Here is a 24,288-nt window from a genome sequence, read left to right as displayed (position 1 = left end):
TAAATATGCAGCATATGATCAGTTGGCCTTGATTATTCTTAGGTTGATTTTCTGATGATGCTACAATTTTGCAGTCAGAGTGGCATTTAGAGCAGTTTGGCCTTTTATGTTCCCTTGAGCAAGTGGTGTAACTTTTGTTACTTTGGTTTTGCCATTTGTCAGTAATCATGTTTAAAATAATTCTTATGAACTAGATAGATAGACTTGTTTGTATTGTAAAGCACTTTGACATCTTCAAGGAAAAGTGCTGTATTTGAGCAGGATATTATTCATATATTGCCTTCCCACAGCATTACAAACTTCCTTTCACTAAATATTTTTCATGTCACATTTTACAAGTGGTCAATATTAACAATAAATCATTTAAATATTTCCCCAAAATACTGAAAGAAATATTCATTGTTTTCCATGTTGCAAAGTAAAGAAAAAAAAACAGTGGCTTTCATACCTATTTAACTGTGGCATAATTTCCTGGTAGTATGTTGCTGAAATCATTGTCTTTTGAATATATTTATAACTAAGAAGGGGGTTTGCTAGTGAATTGTAGAAGTTCCTGCAAACATCTGAGCCTTAATATTGTATGTAGTATGAGACCAGTGGATAGAAAATTCCCACTGGAGTAACTGTAGATGTTTCACTATTTCAATCTCCTGAAGTTTTTATTAATTTTCATGCAAAATGAATGGGAATTTTTTTTTCAGAATCTGCCAGAAGTTTCCCCATTTTCTGTCCAGGAAACCTGTGTATTTCCATTGTAAGATTTGTAGCAATTATTTAGGGGTTTCCAGTGTCAATCTGGTATAGGGATGGGGGAACACACAGTTCTGCTCCATTGTCGCCCCTCTCTGTTAGACACAACGGGAGTTTCTCCAGGTGGCAGAGATCTGATATGCTGGTAAGCCCTGTAAAGAGAATTGCTAAGGAAATTGAATTCAGCCCCTCTCCATGGCTCGATCTCCCCTAGAACAGGTGGCCTGGCATGCTGGCCACAAGTTCCTGTTGACTGAGTCCATCCAAACCCTCATTCCCCTCGCACAGAGGATTTGTTTGTGGAAGCTGGCAAGTGGCCTTCCCGGAGGAGCTGTGGCAGCAGGAGGAGGGCTGGGCATAACAGCTCAGAAGTCTGGAGTCTTTTCATGGCTCTTGCTGTGTTTTGCTGGTTCTTGGAAGGGCCTGAGAGAGACAGTAGTATGATTTGTTATATAAAAGGCTGAAAATTCCCAGTGGAGGAAATATGTCCCGTGCAACACAAAACACACTTTCTCAGACACCCTATCATGAGCAGCTTTCTGTTGAAGGACTCAGGTTTGTCTCCTGCTGAGATCTTAGGACAAGGTTTGAGAGGGCTTTTTTCTTTCTTGGCCTAGAATGTCCAAATATCAAGTTTTAAATATTTTTTTTTTTTGCTTCTGTAGGCTTTCTCCAGTATGACCAAGATAGCAGGGAAGATAGAGTGTTCCAATGCTGAGAAACATTAACTACCCAATTCAATATGTTGATATTCACTGGGCTATTCAGTAACCAGGTGGAGCAGATTAGAATTTCAGTCGTGCCAGGGTAATTCCAAAGTAACTCTACTAAAGTGCAGTCAACTGGTTCTATAAATTGTTTTTATTTGTACACTAGAAAAATGATGCTGTCTTTTTGTCCCTTAAAGTGCAATCTGAACAGCCTACCGGGAAGGAAGTGTCAAACTGTGAAATACTTCTCAGTGTGTCCCTCTGTGTGAACCACCTAGTGCCTGCTGAAGTCAGAGACACTCCAATTGGATTCATGAAGCACTGGCCTGAGCTCTGTTTATACAGGAAATGCCTCAGTCCCGTGAACATGTACAAATACTATGGTTTGCATTTATCTTGGAAAATTTACATTTTACAATGGATAATAAGGAAGAAAATGAGGGATGTGCTTATACTGTACAACAAATGCAGTGCCAGTGTCTGAGCTAGAACCGCACAAACTATCTCCCAAATCAGAAAGAGCAGAGCTGCATCAGCTCTGGCCAAAGTAACGGCCAAGCTAAGAAGCTCTGCTCATAGGTGGGTCTAATGAGTTTCTGTGCAACATCAAGATAACACACGGTGCCTGCTTTGAAGTACCCTGCTAGTACTTTTAGCTGCCATTTTGATCAGCCCTATCTCAGGGGTGTGCATTCCAGTTTGCAATGCTGATGTGCTTTAAACATTATAGAAATGTAAACATAACCTGTATAGAGAAGTCTTCAACAGAAAGGATTACAGTGGAAGTGTAGTTCTGGGCTTAGTTAAAAGTACACACAATCTTGTATGAGAGCAATATATATTGACATATATATGTAAGGGCTGTGAAGCTATGCAGTAAACTGCCATGGTATTAGGCACTGGCATTTCCAGGGAAATTAATGTCAGTTTAAGGCCATTTTAGTCTGGCAAACAACATGCAGGAAAAACTCATGATTTTCTGGTTTTAAGCTTAACAATGAGCTGCATGCCTTGCTATTAAAATACCTGTTGTTTGGGTGATGAGTGCATGGCAGACCTTGTAGCCTCAATGTTTCTGTTCTCGCTTAGTAAATGCAAGTGTGAAATATAATTGAATGTAAATCTGAAAATAACCAGAGAAGAACAGATTTGGAAATAATGAACCTAGAATAGGATAATCACATTCAGAAGTAACTCAAAGAAACGATCTTCATGCTGTACCTTGAAATTTGAGGAGGGGAAAGCATTTTGTTCATCTCTTTCCTATATGATCCTTTTTTACAATGAAATCCAGAACAACATGAATCTCAGCGAGGTTGGAATTATATTACCATCTAGGGGTCAATTTTGATGCAAGCCAAAACTAACAGATTTCCACCCAGCCCTTTATGAATTCTAATTGCCAGGAGTTAGGCATTTCTTAGGAACAAACTCACAGTGCAGTAGTCTGAGTCTGCAAGATATTCTTGGCTGGAGCTACTTTTTAATTTACATAGGAGACCTCATCTAGAGGTCGGCCCACTGGCCAAATTTTTCAGAATTTCTAGTTAGATGGTTTCATCTATGCTTCATCTGAAAACTACGGCCAAAGCTGTAATTAACTGGCAAGTGTGAGCATATTCTTGACGATCTTGTTGGTTAAAACCAGCACTGAACCGAGGAGGGCAAGATGCATGCTTCAGGAACTCTATAGTGTGCTTCAGAGTCCCTCTGTAGGGAATAGCAATTAAGTTACTAGTTCAAATCCAGCAAAGGTCAAGAGTGATTAACACACTTTTGTTCTATTGGTTATTGGGAAACAGATGTAAAATGAAGTGATGATCAAAATCCAATTCCTAGTAGATATTTTACATCATAAACACCAAACTCCTAATGATCCCTTGCTGGCAATCTGATTAGAATGGACAGTACTCGAACAGGCACGGAGACTGCCATGAGGCCCTTTACTGCCATTCCCCATAATGTAAAGTACTGTCATTTTAGGTCTGAAGGACAAGGTGGAAAATTGCTGTCTCTCTGCCAGAGCTTTTTATGTTCTGTTGGTATATTTGGAAATGTTCCATCCTGAGTGGTATGAAATTGTATTTTGGACCAGAAATATAGTTTAAGATTATTTTGAGTGATCTGAATGTAGAAGAACCTGCAACTTAAAACTGACACTTTTATGATAATTGTAAATATGTGTGATCAGATTATCAAATGGATTAGTCTGTCATGGATCTGCTGAAAAATTAAGCAAGCTATAGCTGATGATGCTGGCTAAGGATCTGATTCAGCATTATTGGAAGTACCTGATCATACATGAAAATTCATGAGTAATTATAGAGGAAGTATACCATAGCTATATCACGTACACATATATGTGTGTGTGTGTTTGCCACCATCACAGAGAAGCTGAAAAATGAAAAGCTTGAGTTTCTCATATTATCCTGCAACTGGTGAGAGACAGAATGCCATTCTTGTAGGCATGATGTCTTGTGGACCAAATCTTATGTATATCCTGTGTTCCATGGAAAAATTGTTCTGAAACTACCAGAAAATCCATTCTCTTTGATTCATCCAGGATATTACTAGGTTATACCAGTTGAAAATGCTTCCATATTTGACCATGGAAAGCCATTAGATGAATGCGCAGATGATTTTCAATGGATGGACAAAGTGCTTACAGGATCTTGTAACAATTACCACATGGACTTTTCTTGCTGTCCTACATTCCCTAGTTTTTAGTTACCCCCACAGCAAACTAAGAAAGAAAACATTCAAAAAAGTTAATTATTTGAATAAAGTGAGTAAGCTGTTGCTGAGTTTTAGTAAGTTTGTATAAATCATATAATTAGAGTTTGATTAAGTAAATTAAAAACAATGGAAAAATGTTCTTGTCATTCACTAGATAGCTTATGATCTACCCAGAGTTATTGTTGACTGACAGCTGAAGGATGGAGGTGGAGTTGAGGGGTTCACATCTTATCAGAGCAACAAGTCTCACTGCTGAGGGCAGGTGTCCTTGCTCCTGAAGAAAATTGGGACTTCTTAATTCTCTACTAGTTGGTTTCAGGCTTCTTGATGATATGAACATTGTGGGTTCAATAACACAACTCTCCTCTGAGCTGACCTTGTGTCCTTGAATGTACATGCTTTTCAAAACAGCTGGTGGCATTTCGTATCTCAACCAGTTATTGTAATCAATCTTTTTTGGGACCTCCTGGATACAACATTAGAATAAAAAGTCCAGAGATCTGTACTAAAACCTAGCTCTGCAAGTGAATTAGAACATCACTGATATTTCTTCTTTTATCTTTGTCTTTGCCATGTCTGTTTGAATGAGAAAGCTCCCTAGGGCAGTGACTAGGTATTTTTACAGTTTCCAGTACACCCTAACCCTGACCATTGGGTGGTCCCTGAGCATTGCAGTAATAGTAACAATATATAACAGTAGCTGTGGGTTCTGAAAGAATGTCTCTTCTGCTAATGTATTTCAAAGAAGTGCATGCAAAAATGTCATTTGCTCCCTGAAAAATGGAACTGCTAAGCATTTATATTTAAATTAAATGCTTTTATGAGTTCATCGAATGTTATTTAGGAAGTATATTATAGCGAAGGCATGTTACCTATTGCCTTAGAATGAGGGTATTATTCCTTTTTCATAGTTATCTTTTGTATCAGCATTTGGCAGGTAACAAATGAAATTTACTTGCTAAGGTTAAATTGTTTTGTGCTGCTGCTCAGCCACACAGATATAGAGGATGAGACAATGGAAAAAAGTTATTTGCTTTTTTTGGGCAGATATAGGAATATATTAATATATTGTGATCTTGCCCTGTCTTTGAAGAAATGTTTATTCTCTGAAAGGCAATGAACTCTGTTTCTGTCTGAGTCACTACATTGAAATCCTATTCATTCTAGAAGCTGTATGGAACTACAGACAAAATTGACCCAAATAATTCAGTGTGGCCAAGGTGGGGATGCTCAGAATGATCTGAGGTCAAAGCAGAATGGACTCCAACCATTATTCAAAACTCAGAAATGAAGGCTCTCAGGAATTTGGTATTAAAAAGTTTCTATTTTCTGTCCATTTGTAGTACCACTGTATTTACTGATTCATGCAGATTTGGGACCAAAAATGGCTCATTCTACTGAAAAGACTGAGTGTGTTATACCTTAAGATCATTAAAACATGCTTTTGTTAAATACTAAAGCCTAAACTTGTAAGGATGCTAGTCTAATTTTTGGACTAAAATGTTTTCTTTAAATCTCAAAGAGCTTCTGAACACCACACGTTGCAGGTTTCCCTTTATTTTAAGCACTTTGTCCATTTTTATAGGACAATTGAATTTTTTTACACACCTGAGAAGTCCTTGTGAAGCAAGGTCAGAATAATAAATTTTATTTTTTTATTCTTTATGTAGAAAAAGGTAATATAATGCCATCACTACTTTATTACTCTGCAGTCATTCTGTTGCTGTGCAACTTAATATATTTCAACCATCAGCATTTGGAGAAAGTTGGTAGGTATAGGGCACTCTATAACCATTTGCCTTTAAAGACTACATTTTCTTCAGCCACTCTGCCTAGAAATGCTGTTCCACATCAAGATGGCAGAGAAAGTTATGAATGAAGTAGCTGAGGTGAGCTGAGGAGAAGCTAAGCAGGGAAGATAAGCAGAGTCTTTGCATTAGTATGACCAGTGGTCAAGGGCTCCTGTATTTCTATTTAGAAGTTCAGTTTATATTTCTTGCCAATCAGAAATTTTCAGAACTTTTCTGAAAACTGTGAAAAAGTTTCTGAAGGGTTTACGAAACTGGTACTCAGGTTTTGGTTAAAAAAGGAAAAGGGTGTCTGTAATCTGAAGGTGCTTGGCAAAAGTTAACAAACATAATATAATCCCAAAGATATCAGTCTAGCAGACCCTGAACTAGATGTATTCAGCTTGATTCAATACATCATAATGTGACATTTAAAGCAATATATCAGAACTACTGCGTGCTACATGGGAGGACTCATTGTCTGTCCTCCACAAATTCAAAGCCATGTTTATTACCCTAGAAACTGGTGTGCTGAAGCAGTGTTCACATATTTTCTCTCTAAGTTTTTCCTTTCACTGTGAAAAACTTTACAATGAATAAACTGCTTCAACTTATGTGTCAAAACCCAAAGGATTCTTCTTTCATCTCGATTTAAATTAATGACCTTATTGATAGTACTAGCAATTGGACCATGGCTCTCATGAGTCAGTCATTTACATATGGAATTTGATTAATTCTGATGGCTATTAATTTTTGCTTTTAATTAGGTATGACACTATTACAGAAAGAAAATACTACATTGCCTAAGACATCTATCAGCCAATGACAGTGTTGGTTTTCGACTGGGTAATCCTGGACTTTTTTTGTTTGGTTGTGCTAGGTTCCCTCACAATGTCTGTTGGATCAACTCAGAAAGATATCATAGACCTAAAAACGGATCTGTGCAAGTTCAGGGCTAATCACTGCAAAGAATGACTTTGAAGAAATATTACTAATTTACAAGAGGTGCAGAAATAGGTGTACAGTATCCCCTTATTAAGCTCCTCACTGTAACTGTACTCCTCATTCTGGCATAACAGATATAATGAGATATTTGTGTCAGAGTCACAGAGAGCTCAGCAATGTAAGAAGAAAGGGGCCACTACTTTTTTCTGGGTCTCAGCAGAGCAAATCCATGCTCATGGTGAAATCCTGTTCAAAATTTGGATCATGAGTAAATTTTGCTGGGATCTTGCAAAGATCTGACACAGGATGTCTCCTACTTTCCACAGGACAATCCATACTTCTTTGAATTCTCTGTACTTGGGGAGTACTGCAACATGCTTGTGTAGGTCATAGGCAGAAAAGCAATGTGCAGCACTTGGATTGCCTAGCAGAGCTGTTGCCCACGCACAGCTTCCTGCTGAGCAGACCTCTGTAAGAATTAGCAGACCTTGGCAAAATTGCCAAAAGAATCTCAGTAAGAATTAATTGAGTACCCTTGCAATAGAATAGATGCTTAAACTTGCCCTTTTCCTTTCCTTACCAGAACAACATTAAAGAAACACACCTCTTTTCTCAAAGATGGATTTTCATAGATTTTGATGTCTATCGACAGAATGAATGAACAATCAATGACTATTTAAAAACTCAGTTAGGAAGGGAATACTATTGGTTGAAATTCAAGAAGAAAAGCTTGTTGTCTTGGTGATCATAAAAGACTTAGAGAAGTCAGTGCGCATATCTGGCAAAGATATAAGGTGAAGGTGAAAGCATACCCAACAGCAGGTAGGGCCCAAACTCTTATTGGACTGTGAAATGACTTCCTCTGTGCTTCAAAATGCCTCTCCTAAAGTAGGCAGCTGTCTGTAAAAAGAGTAAAAACTCTTAGTGAACAAAAGGTAATTTTTATGAAAGGAAACTACTTTTGCAGGAGAATTTCATATCCTTGTACGAGCCATTTTTTTGTGCTTCATGAGCATCTCCTACAGATGCACAATTCCTTTGTGTGAGAATGTACACTCTGTCAACATCAGTGGGAGTTAAAGCTCCTCAAATGATAGGTTTGTTCAACTTCAAGTTTCTAGAGTGCACCTATGAATCAATTTCCCACCTTGGAAATTGACTCAGTTATATCAATATTCTAGTGCTTTTCTGTGAAAAATATGGTGTCAGACACAGCAGTAACAAAGTGTCTGGATAATATTACTATGGGAGCATTTTAATTTTATTAAAGTTTTACATTAACAGTGAATGACTGGAAACTGGATGTAGAAAATTAGTGATATTAATAGAGCATGTTAATAGTGTACAGTGGCTTTGCCCACTATGGTGTACTGGGATAGCCTCCATTTAACCAGTACAGAACATATTACAGTCTTTTTCAGAAGATATGTCTGGCCATATGAAAAGGACATTTTCTTCAGGGTGTGTTATATGTAAAGAAAACTACAGTACAAATTTTGATTAAGATGTTGCTCTGTGGCCTTTCATATAAAATCTAATTTTATTTAATATTACTTTCTACATGTATGCAGAAAATGGCAAGCCAATATTAATAAAAGAAGGCTTATAAGAATGTGGAATGAGAGCAATAGATCCTTGACAAAATTTATTTACCTAGTTAGACTTTCATTTCAAAGTTAGCAGCACTCTGTGATACTGGTATAATACAGGGGTCTTAAAACTCTGTTAGACTTTTTTAACCCACTTTAATTTATTCCACAGAAGTTTAATCCCCTGCTGAACAGAGCTGGGGTGAATTTTCAAAAGTCATAATCCACTGAAGTAAAAAATTCTTAATGACAACACAGGCAGCAGGCTTCAAGAGTTTAGTCTAAATTCTTTCTAAAAATGTAAAACATAGGGCAAGAGTTAATAGGATATTTCATACAGTTACATTCCAATCCTTTCCAAATCTTTATAAATTCACTTGCATTGCCACCATTAGAAATGTTTGGGCTGAATTCCTCCACTTCTAAGGCAAAAAGCAGAAAGCTGTAAAATTGTAATATAACGATTTTCACAGTGTATTGTAACTCAGTTGGTCCTTCAGTTCACAGACTATTATATGCAACAGTATAATGTTTTCTAAATTGAAAGAGAAATGACATGTTTTACATGCCAAACAGCATCTATTCTGCCGTAATTATATTACTAGGCAAGAAAATGAAAACAAACTACATAATATCACACTATACTTCTCCTTCTGCTGCTCTGGGAGTTTGGCAATTGACTTTAGTGGTGGGTCAGGATTTGGCCCATAAATTGAGCAGAGTCAGTCATACATTTTCACTGTGTTCCAAAAACACAGTTAAAAAGGTGCTTTTACTCAGTGAATTTTCAGTATGTCATTTTATACCTATAATACTCATCTAGCACCTGTTTAGGATTTAGCCCTAGGTGTATTGTAAGGACCTAAGGGTGAAAACGGTTAATCCAACACTATCCCCCTACTAAGCTCCCACCTTTGGAGCTGCCTAGTTCAGGAAGAACCTGTAATTTGGAAATCACCTCTTGTTTTGCTTTGTTTGTTTGTTTGTTTGTTTTTCACCTGCAAGCTCCCCTGGTGCCAGCTATTCTGAGCTATAGACTTATAAAAGTCTGCCTGACCTGAGCGTCCAGGCACCAAGCTCCTGCCTGAGCCTCACTAGAAAAATGCTGCTGCTGTACTAGATATTGTTGTATCCTGTTCGACAAGAACTCTGGTGACACCAGATGAAACTAGCAAGTTGTTGGTTCAAAACAAACAAGAGGAGAGGGTTTCTCAGACAATGAGAAGTTAAGTGATGGAATACCTGGTCGCAGGGTACTTTGGATGCTAGACACTTCAGAGAGAGACAGACAAGTTCTTGTAAATGATATTTGTTGAAGATTATTAAATACATAGAAACCATTCCACTTTGAGAAGTCCCTGATCTACAAAGGGTTGGAAGATGGGAAAGATATTCTGGAGGAAGTGCTGTATATTTTTTTCCCTGCTTTTGTATTCTTTGCAAAAAAATCAAATTTTAGCTATTGTTGGAAACATGTTGCATGGACTAGATGAATTTTTGGTTTGACTTTGAAATTTTCTCAAGTTCATAGATTAATTTGTCAACGACAACCACCTCCTTGTTCTCTGGGGACTACATTTTTGAAGAAAAACAATATGATCCCTTCTTTGAAAGAAAAGAGTGTCAGCAGTGTCAATCTCCACACCTACATTTCAGAAGAAGGGTGGAATGCTTCTTCTGGCTGGCTTTTCATGGCTTCTTGCTGTGCATCAGTGGTTTTGGTTTGTGATCCAATGACTAGTTTTCTCCAGGGACACAGAGGAGCCTGAATGTTTAACTCCAAGTTTGATTTCCACCTGGAAGTCTATGAAAGGAAAAAGAAAGTCATGGGTTCTTATCCAGAACTATAGTGCCATAGCTGAGAGGGCAGTGCAAGGAAAGGAAAGTAGAGAAAAAGGAGGAAGAGAGAAGTATCAGTTAGGGCACTGCTGCCAGAAGAAATGTCTCCATAATCACAGTCTGATTGATTTCAAGTGCCTAACTATATCTTTAGATGCCTAAATGCTTTTTAAAGTTCTGGTCATTAAACGTTCATTCTAGTCACTAGTCTAAAAGCAGGCTAAGAGTGACTTATTTTTCAGATTCTGAATGCCTATGAAAATGATTTGTATGATCAAATCAAATCCAAAAAGGCAACAGTAAAATACAAAGCTGTACTGTTTATGAAGGGAAACTTCTGTATGGGAAATTTCTTACGCCTAAAAGAAAGGGCAATATTGCCAAGACCTTGCTGCACAAGTAACACAGCATTAGCCTGAGTGTGCTCATAAATGTGCTCATAAATGTATAGGGAGTAGTAGTGAACTTGAACATGACTAGAGAATTTCATAAAGGATTAGAAAGAGTGAACTTCTGCTAGCCTGCAGTCTTTGCATTGTCTCCACACTACCCTGACAAAATCATAGGTGATATGCATCACAGGTCTGATTTTTCTTACATAGCCTTAGTCATTTAGATGATGGGCATTTATTTGATCCTTGAAGGTCCATCAACAGCCAACGGAGAAAGATGAGGTAGTTCATTCTGTTTCTCTTTCTCTGTTGATTATGGAGTAAGCCTAGATGAATAGTTTAGACCTAGCACCTACCTTTCAGACAAGTGAGGTGATCAGTGAGGTGGTTCTTACTCTAGATCATGAGCAGGGCTGGCAGAGAATATGTTTGGACTCTTTCCTAAAATATGGAGGCAGGCTGCCACTTTCTTTCATCAGTCTGTTACTGACCAGTCATAGGGCTTGTGGCAATGCCCCAGTTTAGCCCACAGACAGCATGAGTGCAAGGGAGAGGAAATGAGATTTTAAAACCAAATTTGACATTGTCCTTGTACAGTATTCCCATGGGAAGGCAAGCATTCAAGGTGCTGCATCAGCTTTACATCTACTGAAAATTATTAGCGCTATTCGTTTTTCAGGAGGCTACTTACATTTTGTAGAAGAGCACTGTGAAGAATGTTATTTGTTTTAGTTCTTTTTCTGTTGCAGAACAACCTACTGCATTATCTTGATATTTGATGATCAGCAGTTGTCAAGAATTATAATGTCCCTAAACAAAACAGTGTCTCTACTGGTCTAGAAGCAGACTCCTTTTTGTAGCTAGAAACAAAAAGGTAAGGAGTAGAATGGGAACATGGATAGAGACTGTCTTTTCCATTTTCCACTTCGAAAGAAGGCAGCAGGACTCGGATTCAAAACAGACAGAAAAGCCATGGGACTCATTGGTGAAGGATGTTATGAAAGTTAAAATTTTACAGAGTGTCAGGGAGAGTAGACAAATGCATGGAAGAGCAATCTACTAAGAATTACTGAAGCAAAACACATACAGAGAAACCATATCTAGCTCAAGAAGCTAAAAATATTTGGCGGGTGGAAAATTTTAGGGGACTATTATATGCTTGACCTCTTGTAGTCTTCTACCGGCATCTCTTATAGCTGCTATTGGAGACAGGGCATTTTTCTAAATGAAGCTTAGGGCTGATCCTTCATAGTCATTTTTGTGTTCTCGTTTGACACAGTAGATCAGGGTTTACTGTCCTATTTGTCATATTCATTAGTTTGTGTATTTTGATCGACTTCACCAATCCACATGCTTATTTTCTTCTTTTTACATAGCATAAAGGCTTGTAAGTAAAAAAAAAAAAAAAAAAAAAAAAGAGTCCTGTTTATGTGGAATATTAATACATGGGGTTTTCTGTGTTTGTCCTTTCTTTCCAAAGTATCAATTTGTAACAGGTGTGAGTCCTTAACTGTGTTTTACTCCTCCTGTCATAATCATGTTGCCATCAAATTTCAATCTCGGTTTCTTTGTTTACTATCAAATTTTGGTAGAGTATTGGCTTTGGCTTGTCTGGAAAGTATTCACTAAATCAAATCTATCCTTGACACTAGTAACTTCTTAGATGGCTTAGACAGCTATATGAAGAACAGTTGTTTAAAGCAGAGTAGTAAACTAGGTCCAGATTTTCCTCCAGCCAATCTGCAGACAGGATTAATTGCACGTAAATTGGGTCCAACTAAAATTTTCTTAATGCTGTCCTGACTTGATAATAGTCCAACTTACAGTTATATATTTCATTACTTGACTACTAATGCAGTATCTGAGGTATGTGGCCAAGAAAAGAAAATTCTACATTCCCATGTACAGTGAATATGCAAACACGGTGCTGCCAAATTTTTACCATGCTGTGCCAGCCAAAAATATGGTTTTTTTATTGTTATTTACCTGAAGAGAGAGATTTTCTACCTTGAGTATTAGATTGTTTGTTTACATTTCCATCTGCCCTTAAGTAATCAAACATTTAGAGGAATAAATACATAATTTCAATACCAATGCAGTAATTATATGTAATGAGCTGTCACAGAGCTAGAATAAAAGGAAAAGAGTAAGAAATCAAGAGGCATTCTGTACCTCTCTGATTATTTTTTTGATCTCAAATTGATCAGTCTTAATTTAATGTTACTATATCTGTCATTGATTTTACACCAGGAAGAGAAAAGGGCCTAAATGACCTCTTGAGGCCTTGGTGGCCTCCTGAGAACCCCATCCAGCTTTGTTTTCTCTGCTTAAAATGTTCAGATTTGATCTAACTAAGCATTCAGATTTGAATATCTTTAAAAAGAACCCTGAGGTTTTTGAGGGAAATAACTTGCCTAGCCCCTAGGAAGTCCTTAAAGAATTACAGTCCATAAAAGAATATACCTATTCATTAAAAAACATCTAATTACATTAAACATCATTGTAAAAATGTCTTCACCCTCAAAAAGGAAGGTACAGAATGATTGGGGTATTGTATTTGAATGGAGTGAAAAATGAATTACAGATCAATTCCTGTGTCTCTCTTAATAAAGCTTTGGGATACTGTGTTCAGTGAAACTACTGTCTCCACTCCTCCCTAGAAGTGGAAGAAGAAGTGGAACAGCAATTTGTCATTATTCATGGGGAAAGAATTACTAGGCAGTCAGCTCCCTATACTTTCTTTATATCAATAAACTTTACTGAGTAGAGGAAATTCATATTTTCCATTAAAAATACAAGACTTGAACCAAAGGTCAGGCCATTATGCTTACTGAGTGCTTTTCCAGTGACATTTGTAGCTTTGGATAGCATCTCTAAATCTTTTTTACTCCTTACTGTTGCTCTATACGGACACTGCTGACATCATTCAAAAATACTTTTAACTATTCAGTTGCTGAGGAAATCCTCCTCCTTGGCCCTTTTACAACACTAATATGCAGCACTGTGGTGGGCAAAACTTTTCAACATTTCACACTTACTTTATCATTGTTATTTCATTACAGTAAAGCTTAAAGCTACCAATGATGGTTGGAACTCTACCATGGTAGGCACTATATACATCCACAGTAAAAGATGAGTCTGAATCCTGAAAGCTTCAGCTGACAGAAGTTGAAATACTACTACTTACTTTTGTACTGTGAAACAGATATCAGTCTCAATACTTGCCATCTCTGTAGGTTTATATAATCTAAATATAGGGAGAAATACCCATATCCACCCCAGTCTTGTCCCGGTGACCAGTGAGTTGTGTTGTTACTGAAAAGGGAGTAAATAGTCCAATGCTGTAAATCTCAGACTGGGACTGGCACTTGGCTGTGGAAGAGACACAACTCTGGTTATGGTGAATTAATCAGCATGGTTAGGATGCATGTTTCTGAATTATATTCCTATATGCTCAAGGAAGAGGAGAAAAAGTCGATGTAGAATTTGAGCTGCTCAGTGTTTTAGTTCTTCAATAGGCTTTTTAAATTGGCCCTTTTTTCATGCTAAAATCATTCTATGTTTCAGTGAGTTAGTTTTCATGCTACCAAATGCAGAATCTCATGGATTTACATGATCTTTTCTGTGTTATTACAGCCTTGTGGTGGGAATGAAGAGAGGTAGAAGAAAACTGTGGATGATTTCATGTGAAAATAACTGCTGCTTTTGCGGCAATTCTATTACACAATGATGCTCTGTATTATTGGGTGGGCAAAGTCTCTGAGGATACACATAGCTATCTTCTACAGTATATAGTATGCTAACAGTATATGAAAAAGCAATTGGCTGGAAAATGTAGTGAAGAATGAATTCTAGAGCTTTTTTATTAACCCTTGTGGGCTGCTTTTTCTAGTCATTACAAAGACACTTTACCAGGAAGGGGAAATTCAGGCCTTTAATCATGGATGCAGCCAGTTATCCACACTGAAAATCAAAAACAGAGGTCTCTGGGCTAACTGCATGACTAGAAGCCTTTCAGCTATTGCAAAATCAATGACAGTAACAATCAATTGCATTTGTTAGGTCAGATATGAAACAGTTTAGCATGCATGGAATCTGAATTTTCCATTTGCTTTTAAAAACACACATACTGGATCAGTCAGCAAGTATTCCAGAAAATACCTATTTCTTCTCCTGGGGGTTTAGTTTTATGCAGCTAAAAGCTAAAAATAGAGAGACCTTCTCTTTAAACAGCATTTATACTGTTATATCTTGTAACATGGGAATTTGTCACATAATCCTATGAAATGGAAATCATTGGATGCAGGAAGGAAAACAAAGGAAAATGAAGCTGTGAACAAAGCAAAATAGAGTGGTAAGCAATTTATTGCTTGCTACCTACAGATTGCAGGTATGCTAGCTCTGCTAGTTAACTGCTTCGATTCATAGCAGGCTGGCAGATTCATGCTAGACAGACACAGTTTTCCTTTTAACCACATTTCCCCTCTTATTTTGCACTTCTTCCCCATATGCTACTGCAAAATTATATTCTGAGTCTCTTTTTCTCTCCCTGTGACATCTTCACTGCTGCTTCACTAACCAGTGCACCATCGGTGCATTTCATTGCAGCCTCTCTCCTGGCTCACTGTGTTGATGCTAAGATGCAGCTACAAACTGGCTATCAAAATGCTAGGCTGTGATTACCCTTCCTTCTGTTCAAAAGAGGAGAAAGTCATCCCTTTGGCAAAGTCCTAAATAAAACTCATATTTTATCTATTACCTTTATTGGCCCACCAACCTGAAATGCTCTGGGGAGATACAGCATGGGATGTGACAGATTTATTTACCTATTTGTTTACTGTAAAAGGCTGGGGGCATACCTGCTATCTGATCAGTATGTTAAAACAACTTAGACTGATTTTATGTATATGCCTTCAACTGACCTTGAGAGAGTACTGAAGTTAATGAAAGCATGCTTCAATTCCACGATGGTTAGGAAATGAAAAGGCCGTGCTGTGATAGATATCCACTGTGACATATATCTCCAATTGTACCAGTAGGGAGGGGCCATGGTTTAAATACTAGTTGGTTTCCAGTGAGTTTCCTGGGTTGGAAATACACCCAATTCATTTTTAAGTGAAGAGAAGGATAAAATCGCAACTATGATAGGGGCACGCAATTCAGCTCCAGACCACAAAGACATAAAATTTGCATATTCAGAATGAGCTATGTAGCCATGAAAAGGGAAATGAGAGACTCGATGGCATCTTTAGAACAGTTCAGCTGTTAAAAAATGTGGCATTTGTCTGATGCGAGATTTTTAGGGGGAAGGGGACTAAGGGTGTTGCAGATTCCCCCCCTCTACCTGTTGCCCCCTGCCAATTCCAGGCCTTCCTGCTGCGCTCAGTCAGAACTGTACCAGTGCTGCATGTTAGACAGCTGTGAGGCTGCATCTGTTCTCTGTTTTCCACACAATTAAGGCAAAGGGAAAAAATAAATATGACAAATTGCTCTGACACGGAGTTCTGCGAAAAACTATCTCTGAAGTTTATGATTTTGTAGGATCTTGGTGCAAGGTCTCCTCTTTTTCTAAAATGTGATTTGCAGGCTTTTTTATGGTTACTTTTTAAATTTTTCTTGAAAATACACATGGTTGTCTGTCTTGCACAGATCACTTTGGTTTGGGGAGGAAGGTGTAAAGAAAGAAGTGAAGTGAGGCAGGAGAAATGCATGTCATGCTAAACACAGATGAACCAAATCAGTAGCCATTCTGTAAGGGATCACAAGAGATTGTGACTCCTCTTGAATTACTGCAGGTACAGCACACAGTAAATTTATTGCCATCGATGCAGGACTCATTTAAACTTTTATTATTCTATTATTTATGTTGTAGTTGTGACTGAAGGTCCCAGTCAAGAACACAGGGCAACATGTACTTACAAAAGGAGTGGGGAATATATCTATACTGATATTACTAGATTTATAATGACATGGACTCTGAGCATGGTCAGGCTGGCACCACCAACAAAGCACCTTGACAGTGGTATCTAGGGGCAGAAAAACTAAATGGATGTGACTGTCATGGTGGAAAACACAGTCATAGTGTAGACAAAATATTCAAGCATACATATGTCAGTTTGAGATGAGAAACAGCCAGTGAAAGTCATATACAGAGCTGAGGAGGGGAAGGGAACTGAAAGTCAGATGACATGGCTATGTACCTTGATTTTTGCAGTACTTCATTATACACCCATTACTTGAAGACATTTTGCAGGCATCATAACAGAAGTAGCTTTTAGGCTGAAAAATAAAATGGGTATTCTGGATTAATTCTGGAAGCCAATGTAAAAGACTGGCAGAGCAGAATTGGATAATAACCACTGGGAAAGAAGAGGCAAGCAGACTTTCTGGTTTTGTTTTACTTAAGTACAGAGAATATAATTAAATTTATCCTAAAAAAAAATTCTCATTAATTTTGAATTCTGATCATTTTGATCTCAGGTGGGAATGATGAATTTTATATTACACATCTCAATATTTCCTTTCTTTCTTCTTCCCTTCTTTCTTCTTCAGGTTACCTGTGCGAATTTAACAAATGGTGGAAAAACAGAACTTCTAAAATCTGGAAGCTCCAAATCCACACTAAAGCACATATGGACAGAAAGTAGCAAAGACTTGTCCATCAGTCGACTGCTGTCACAGACTTTTCGTGGAAAGGAAAACGATACAGATTTGGACCTGCGATATGCTGCCCCAGAAACTTATTCTGAACAAGACCTCTGGGACTGGCTGAGGAACTCCACAGACCTGCAAGAGCCTCGGCCCAGAGCAAAGAGACGGCCCATCGTCAAGACTGGGAAATTTAAGAAAATGTTTGGCTGGGGAGATTTTCATTCCAACATCAAGACTGTGAAGCTAAATCTGTTAATAACGGGGAAAATCGTTGACCATGGCAATGGGACGTTTAGCGTTTACTTCAGGCATAATTCCACTGGTCAAGGGAATGTATCCGTGAGCTTAGTGCCCCCTACAAAAATAGTGGAATTTGACTTGGCACAACAGACAGTGATTGATGCCAAAGATTCCAAGTCCTTTAACTGTCGAATCGAGTATGAAAAGGTTGACAAGGCTACCAAGAACACACTCTGCAACTATGACCCTTCAAAAACATGTTATCAGGAGCAGACCCAGAGTCACGTGTCATGGCTCTGCTCCAAGCCCTTTAAAGTAATCTGTATTTACATTTCCTTTTATAGTACAGATTATAAACTAGTACAGAAGGTGTGTCCTGATTACAACTACCACAGCGACACACCCTACTTCCCGTCAGGGTGAGGAGGAATGTGTGTCTGAGACTGAAGCCTGGGGAATAAAAGAGGCCGTGTGACAGGGCTGTTACCTCGAGGAAGAAGGCCACATCTATTGCCTGGAATGTGTCTACCCGCTGCTGCTGCTGTCAAATGGCTGCAAATACGTTAGTGGAAAACAATCTAATGTAATTTTTGCCCAGTCAGCTCCATGTATCAATCTAGTTGTATTTCACTATGGATTTGAAATAAAACCATACATATACACAGAGACACACACTCTTTTCAGCTCACATCTATTGAGATTCCTGTTAAGAGAGCTTTCATTGTCTGATACATAAGGTTTCAGGATAACCTATCATCAAGCAAAATGGATTAACTAGACAGAGAATGGTTTCTAACACAGACTGTTATGGAAATCTCTTCGAAAGTCTTGAGTATGTGCCAATCAATAATCCCCACTCATGCATTCTACTGCTTGGAGTAGCTGTACTGGTAAATAATACTGTAGGAGTAAATGCTTGTTAAAATGGGGAAAAAATGTGTGTCTAGAGTTCAGTATTCCTTATTATATGAACACAACAAAACGTAGTGACTCTTTCTCCAGCATACAGTAGGCACATTCAAGGTGGTGTTAGGTGGCTCTTTTTCTGTGGAGCGAACCTGTTACTAGTAAAGATGGGCAAACATTTGGAATTTACATGTGGGCAGACATTCTGGTTTCATGTTTCTCTGACTCTTTAAGCTCTGATTCTTTAAACCCGGTTGAGTTTAGGCCAGCTAAGCTGCTTAAAAACTCTCCAGCTGATCACTAAGAGGGAAAATGCCTGACGGAGAACATGTAAGTTATAAGTGGCTGTCTTATCTTTATTACAAAATATTGTAAGAAATTCAATATCCTAGTCTTCATTTGTATGAATGGTTTGTATTGTACATAATTTAACCAGTGTTATTTGAGCTGCTTATTAATATTAACTTGTAATTGTCTCTCTGCTTGTTATTGGTTAAAAACAATCAAGGAAATGAGGAATCCATTTTATCAATGTAGATGTAAACTCCATTAAAAGACAGAACTATGTACAAAGCATTTATTCAGCTAAAGTATTGTTGAAAGCTATACATATACAACATTACAGTCTGTCTGTATTTAGATATTTTATTTCCAGACAAAAAAATGAACTGTACATAAAAATAAAAAATCTTAAAGTTGAGTTTCAAAATGTACTGTGCAGATAGTAGTTTAAATGGTTCTGACAAGGTGATAACACTCAAAGTCTGGCGTGGTTTTCAATATTGTCTCTTTGCATATGAACATATTTATACATATGTGTATGCATGTTTGAGAGTGTATATGTACATGTGCGTGTGTAAGTGTGTGTGTATATACATATAGACATAAATGTAGATATATAAAACTATCTCAGGCCCTATTCCTTGCAAGCAGATCTCATTACAACACAGGGTCTTGCTGGTTTGAGTGGAATCCCCCACTCAGAGAAGAAATTGCAGGAACAGGGTTTCATTTAAAATGATTCATTATCGTTCAGAAGTGGGGAAATGTGGTGCCACTCTCTGTGTGAACAGGTCTGCCTTTGCCTTAATTCTAGCCTCCTCTGAGGCACTGATCTCTTTTTATGGAATGAAGAGATCCCTTTTTATGGAATGAAGGAGCTTTCTTCCTCTAAACAAAAAGCTGATAGCTTTTATATATATTTTTTGTATATAGTAGCATGCTTTTCCCCTGGTAGCAAGATAACCAGCAATCCTAACACGCCCATGCCTAAATGAGGGCTGCCCAAAGAAGAACTCAGCATTTCATCTCATGTCTTTCAGAATTATCATTCCTTCCCTCTCCTACCCTTACCCCCAGGTTCTGTGCTCTTCTGTCAAAACTGTGAATGCAGATATGGGTCAGCTTCCAAATATACACAACATCATGAACAGCTTCTCCAAAGTCCCACCAAACACTCCGCTAAAGTTTCAAGAAGTGAGAAGTTTGAAACAACTTCCAGTTGTGGACTTCTGTTGTTGAAATGTGCAGAACCTAAACAAGAATGAAACAAGTTGAATGGATAAAATTATTAACAAGTAAATATTTTCCCACTGATGTACGAGTAGGAGAGGAGACTTCCATATTATCATTGCTTTGGCTCCTTCAAACCAATATGCTCCTGGGAATTATTGCTTCATTATATGTGACATTCCCCAGGAGAACCTTGTGACCCTGGATCTTGTGTAGATTTGGAGAAAGAGATGGTTCAAGCCATACAGTCCAGATTCTGATCTCATTCAGGAATATGCTGAGCTATGATATATATTTTTTTCTTTAAAAGGAATTGTGATTATACTGGTAGTATTTCATCATTTGTGCTGTATGAGAAGTAACTGTTCTGAATATAAACATGAATTTGTGCTACAACCAAGAGTGAAATTTTAGCTCCATTAAAGTCAATGAGAATTTTGTTATTGAGTTCAATAGGGTTTCCATTTAATGGTATGTAGAATTCCATTGTTAAACATGATTAGCAATCTGTATTATGATTGAGCATTATGCACTTTGTGTTTTCATTTATGTTTCTGAAAAGTAGATATAAAATACTGCTACTGCTACAGCTTCATTATTTTCTTTTTAAGAAAACCCTTACAACTATATGAAATATATACACTTGATCATTTTATATGCCAACATTTCAAGTAATTCAAAAAGGAATTAGTCAACATGGAATGGTTTTGCTCCTTCAGACTGTTGTAGCTGGTGCTTTCTCTGCCTCTCTGACAGTCAGTTGTATTATCTTTTAGTCTTAGGCCTTCAAAGAGCTTGACGTTCTACACAAACATTCTTGACTTTGAACCTTGAAGAGTTCTTTCAGTGATTGGTTGTTAAACAGTGATCTAATATCAAAACACATAATGTGTTACTTAGCTGCTAGTTCATTGTTGGGATCTCTTCGGGAAATATTTTGTGTTTGCTAACTTTGTTGATATATGCTTTTAGTTTTCCCCTGTGAAAAGGCTATTTAATGAATATGAATATGTTTTATTCAGTTAAACACTGTTCTTCTGTTATCTCAGTCTTGCACATGCACAATGCCTTAATGGAGTGCTAGGCCAGGCAAATATTGCAATATTAAACTCACTAACTCTAGACATAATAAATATTTATTTTTGTAAAGTATATTATTAGGATTTAAGGAGACTGAGTTATTTATTTTTAAGAAATGAGGAGAGTGGTTTTGTTTACTTTTAATTTTCTTATTATTTTTAAAGAATGCTTTGTGTTTTATTTTATTATATAGAGAAATCACAAATATGGATACTTCAGTGAAACCAGCCATTCCTGTTACAAAAATACATGGATCATGAATTTGAGCAAATATCTATATTAAACTACGCCTTGGATGGGTCAGTGATAGAACTTATGTGTCAGCATCTTTGTTTACATAAAAAGGAATCCAGGACACAAGAAAGAGATGGTTTTACATTGCAAACTCCCTGATCGCAGTTCTGAACAGCAAACGAAAGCTGGAAGACTTTCACTTGTTAATTTTATCAAAATACTTCAGGACAGAAAATAAACTTTCTTCCCTCCTTATGAAGTCACTCATAGAATATTGTCCTTTTCTCTCCTTTTCCCTAACTTTGCCTGGGTGGTAGGCAAACTAATAATCACATCTTTAAAAAGCCCTTGTCTTTGAAGTTTCCTTTGCTTAAAAAGTACGATACCATATACACTGTTGAAATTCACTGGAACTATTTACAGTGAACTGAGAAATACAGAAACTCCATTCATAGGAGAGCAGAATGGAAGCTGCACAGTATTTTTGTGCATGTTGACCTAGAAATTTAAGCAATGCTTGCCCGAGGTGTATAGTCAGAGTGCAGTTTTGCTGTGATTAAATCACTACATCCTCACACATTCTCTGAGTCCTATGCAGTAACTTGGAATCCTGTAAGAATATCATGAACTACTCTTAAAACAACGTTTAAGAGGATTATGGAGGAAAGCGGGGGTTACAAAGTGTCTGCTGCTTTTACTTGGACAGCAAAATCAACCTGAAATTCATGCATCTGATCTAAAGAATTATTCTTCATCAGCTGATGATGAACAATGAATGCAGTCTTAGCATTGTGTCAGTCCTCCCTATCATTCTGTGACAGAGGTCAAATTATATTTGATAATATCTAGAAATGAAAGACAATTTTGTCTCTAGTGATCTGTACTTGTCGACGTAGCTAATATTGCCAGACACGTTAGATGACTGCATCAAGACTCCACTGATCTAGGACCTGCATGAATACACAGAGACTTATATATAAAATACATAGTCAAAAATCATTTTGATGCCAACACTCCCAATTTTCAAAGCAGTCTACTGCAGAGTTCTTGTAAACCATACATATATCAACTTGATATATGTATAAAATTAATTTTAACAAAAGTATACACAGTTCTCAAAAAAGTACAATTTTTCTATACTTAGACTTCAGTACTAAATCAAGGGATATTTTACAAGCATCTCTGATCCTTTTCAAAATGTTGTATTCCACTGCATTAGTCTAGAATTTATGAAAAGTGAAGTAACGGATTCATTTTACACAAGTATTCTGAAGCTGAAATCTTGGTTATCATTTATACATAAGGTCCTTTTACAAGTTACTCTGTAATTACTGTAATGTGTGACTATGAGTATTATTTCCAAAAACATTTTGATACACGAAGCATAGACTATTGCCTATAAAAAGGGGGAGCATTTTAAAGAATGAGCAATGTCTTATTGAAATTGTGGTAAAATCCACGGGTGAATTAATTTTTTAGAGAATTTAGATAGTTTTGAGAAAGTCAGTATCTACGGATAAGGCTAACATCTTTTTTTTGCTGATTGTGAAAGGAGCACTTGTTAAAATTAAACCATCACACCTAAGGGCCAAATAATTCTAAGGACCGCGGGAATATTGTGTTCACTTGTATATCCTTGACAATATGATCTAATGAACATAACGTGATCTCTCCAGAAGGATAGCTGCATCCTATGGGCCGAATAAAACCTTCTCATTGCTTTCTGTATTCCTTGCTAATTAGCTAAAATATTATTACCCAAACTAACAACCTTGTCTTGTGTAGGAGTTTATTTTTCTCATTAGAATACTAATAGGTCTCTTCAGTTTGTTTATTTTGTTTGAAGGGCATGGCTGGTGGATCTCCACCACAACCTCCAACTGACGTGCAGTGGATAGAACATAGCATTTTAAATCCTTTATTTTAGTTCACCTTTGGGATAAAGAAACAAATGTCGTTGTTTGTGGGTGCTTTGTATCAGGGCCAAACCAATGTCTCACTTCAACTTTAATTCTAATTAGACAAAAAAATGAATAAAAATATATGATGATTAAATAAAGTCAGAGTTGTGAGCTAAATGAAAGGAAATTGCAAATTCAACATAATGGTCCTGCAGCTGCTCTCATCCTGTATGTGTTAAATATTTCATTTTAAAAGAAAACCTGAGCCTTCTTTTGTGGTTTTGTTGATAAGAAAGCCTCAGTTCCCTTGCAAAAGATAGGATTTAGGAAGATGGAGCATGTGTGAGGCTTATTCCTTGCTCAAAGTGTATCTCAGTTCTGTGGCAAGTAGAGCCATTGCTCTGAGAAAAGGCTTTAGTGGTATGTGAAATGAATGGCTGTTCATTGTTAGCACGAAATTAGAGGGACCAAAAAATTTCATAAATGTGAAGCAGTTCATACACATGAGTGAAGACATTAAAAGTAGTCATTTGGGAAAGTAAATTGAATAAATTGTTTAGTATTTTATGGAAGGGCTATGAATCCCTTGGAAAAGACCAGTGTATTTACAACTCTGTTCTTTCTAGAAAACAAGTTAAACCAAAGTTGATTGAAGCATGAATAACACGAGAGCTTCAATTTCTCGTATATGTCACATCATCTATAAAATGAGATGTATAAACTTACTTGGAAACATATAATCTGAGAAAATAACAAGGTCATTGATGGAAAGTGAATAAAAAGCTATATTGATACTTAGAGCGTCTAATAGCTATAGTTGTGGTGAAATTTGTTATGTCATATTTATGAAGCATCTCTGAATTTTTTGGGTGGAATTAAGTATTTTGAGAAGTCATAGAGCAGGTAGGTCCTGAGACTAAAGCAAGAATTTCTTGCAAGGAAATTTCAAAAATTGCAGCATACTGCCTCCAGTGGTGAATGCTCTGGACTGACCAAATGGCATCCCGCACAACATC

At 37.2% G+C, this 24,288-nt stretch overlaps 1 protein-coding gene across 3 annotated transcripts in view; it reads left to right on the top strand.

Moving 5' to 3' along the window:
* Positions 1-20,644, top strand: part of NXPH1 (neurexophilin 1) — a 148,384-nt gene extending 127,740 nt beyond the window's left edge. For all 3 annotated transcript variants that reach the window (XM_026105135.2, XM_026105136.2, XM_026105137.2), the window contains one exon: positions 17,301-20,644. In XM_026105135.2, the coding sequence (XP_025960920.1) occupies positions 17,301-18,062 (762 nt within the window). In that variant the 3' untranslated portion in view covers positions 18,063-20,644. The remainder of the gene's footprint in view (positions 1-17,300) is intronic.
* Positions 20,645-24,288: the final 3,644 nt, after the last annotated feature.

The sequence above is a fragment of the Dromaius novaehollandiae genome, chromosome 2 (assembly GCF_036370855.1).
Source record: "Dromaius novaehollandiae isolate bDroNov1 chromosome 2, bDroNov1.hap1, whole genome shotgun sequence".
Lineage (NCBI taxonomy): Eukaryota > Metazoa > Chordata > Aves > Casuariiformes > Dromaiidae > Dromaius > Dromaius novaehollandiae.
Note: the sequence above shows the minus strand (reverse complement) of the source record. Positions and strands in the feature narration are given on the sequence as shown.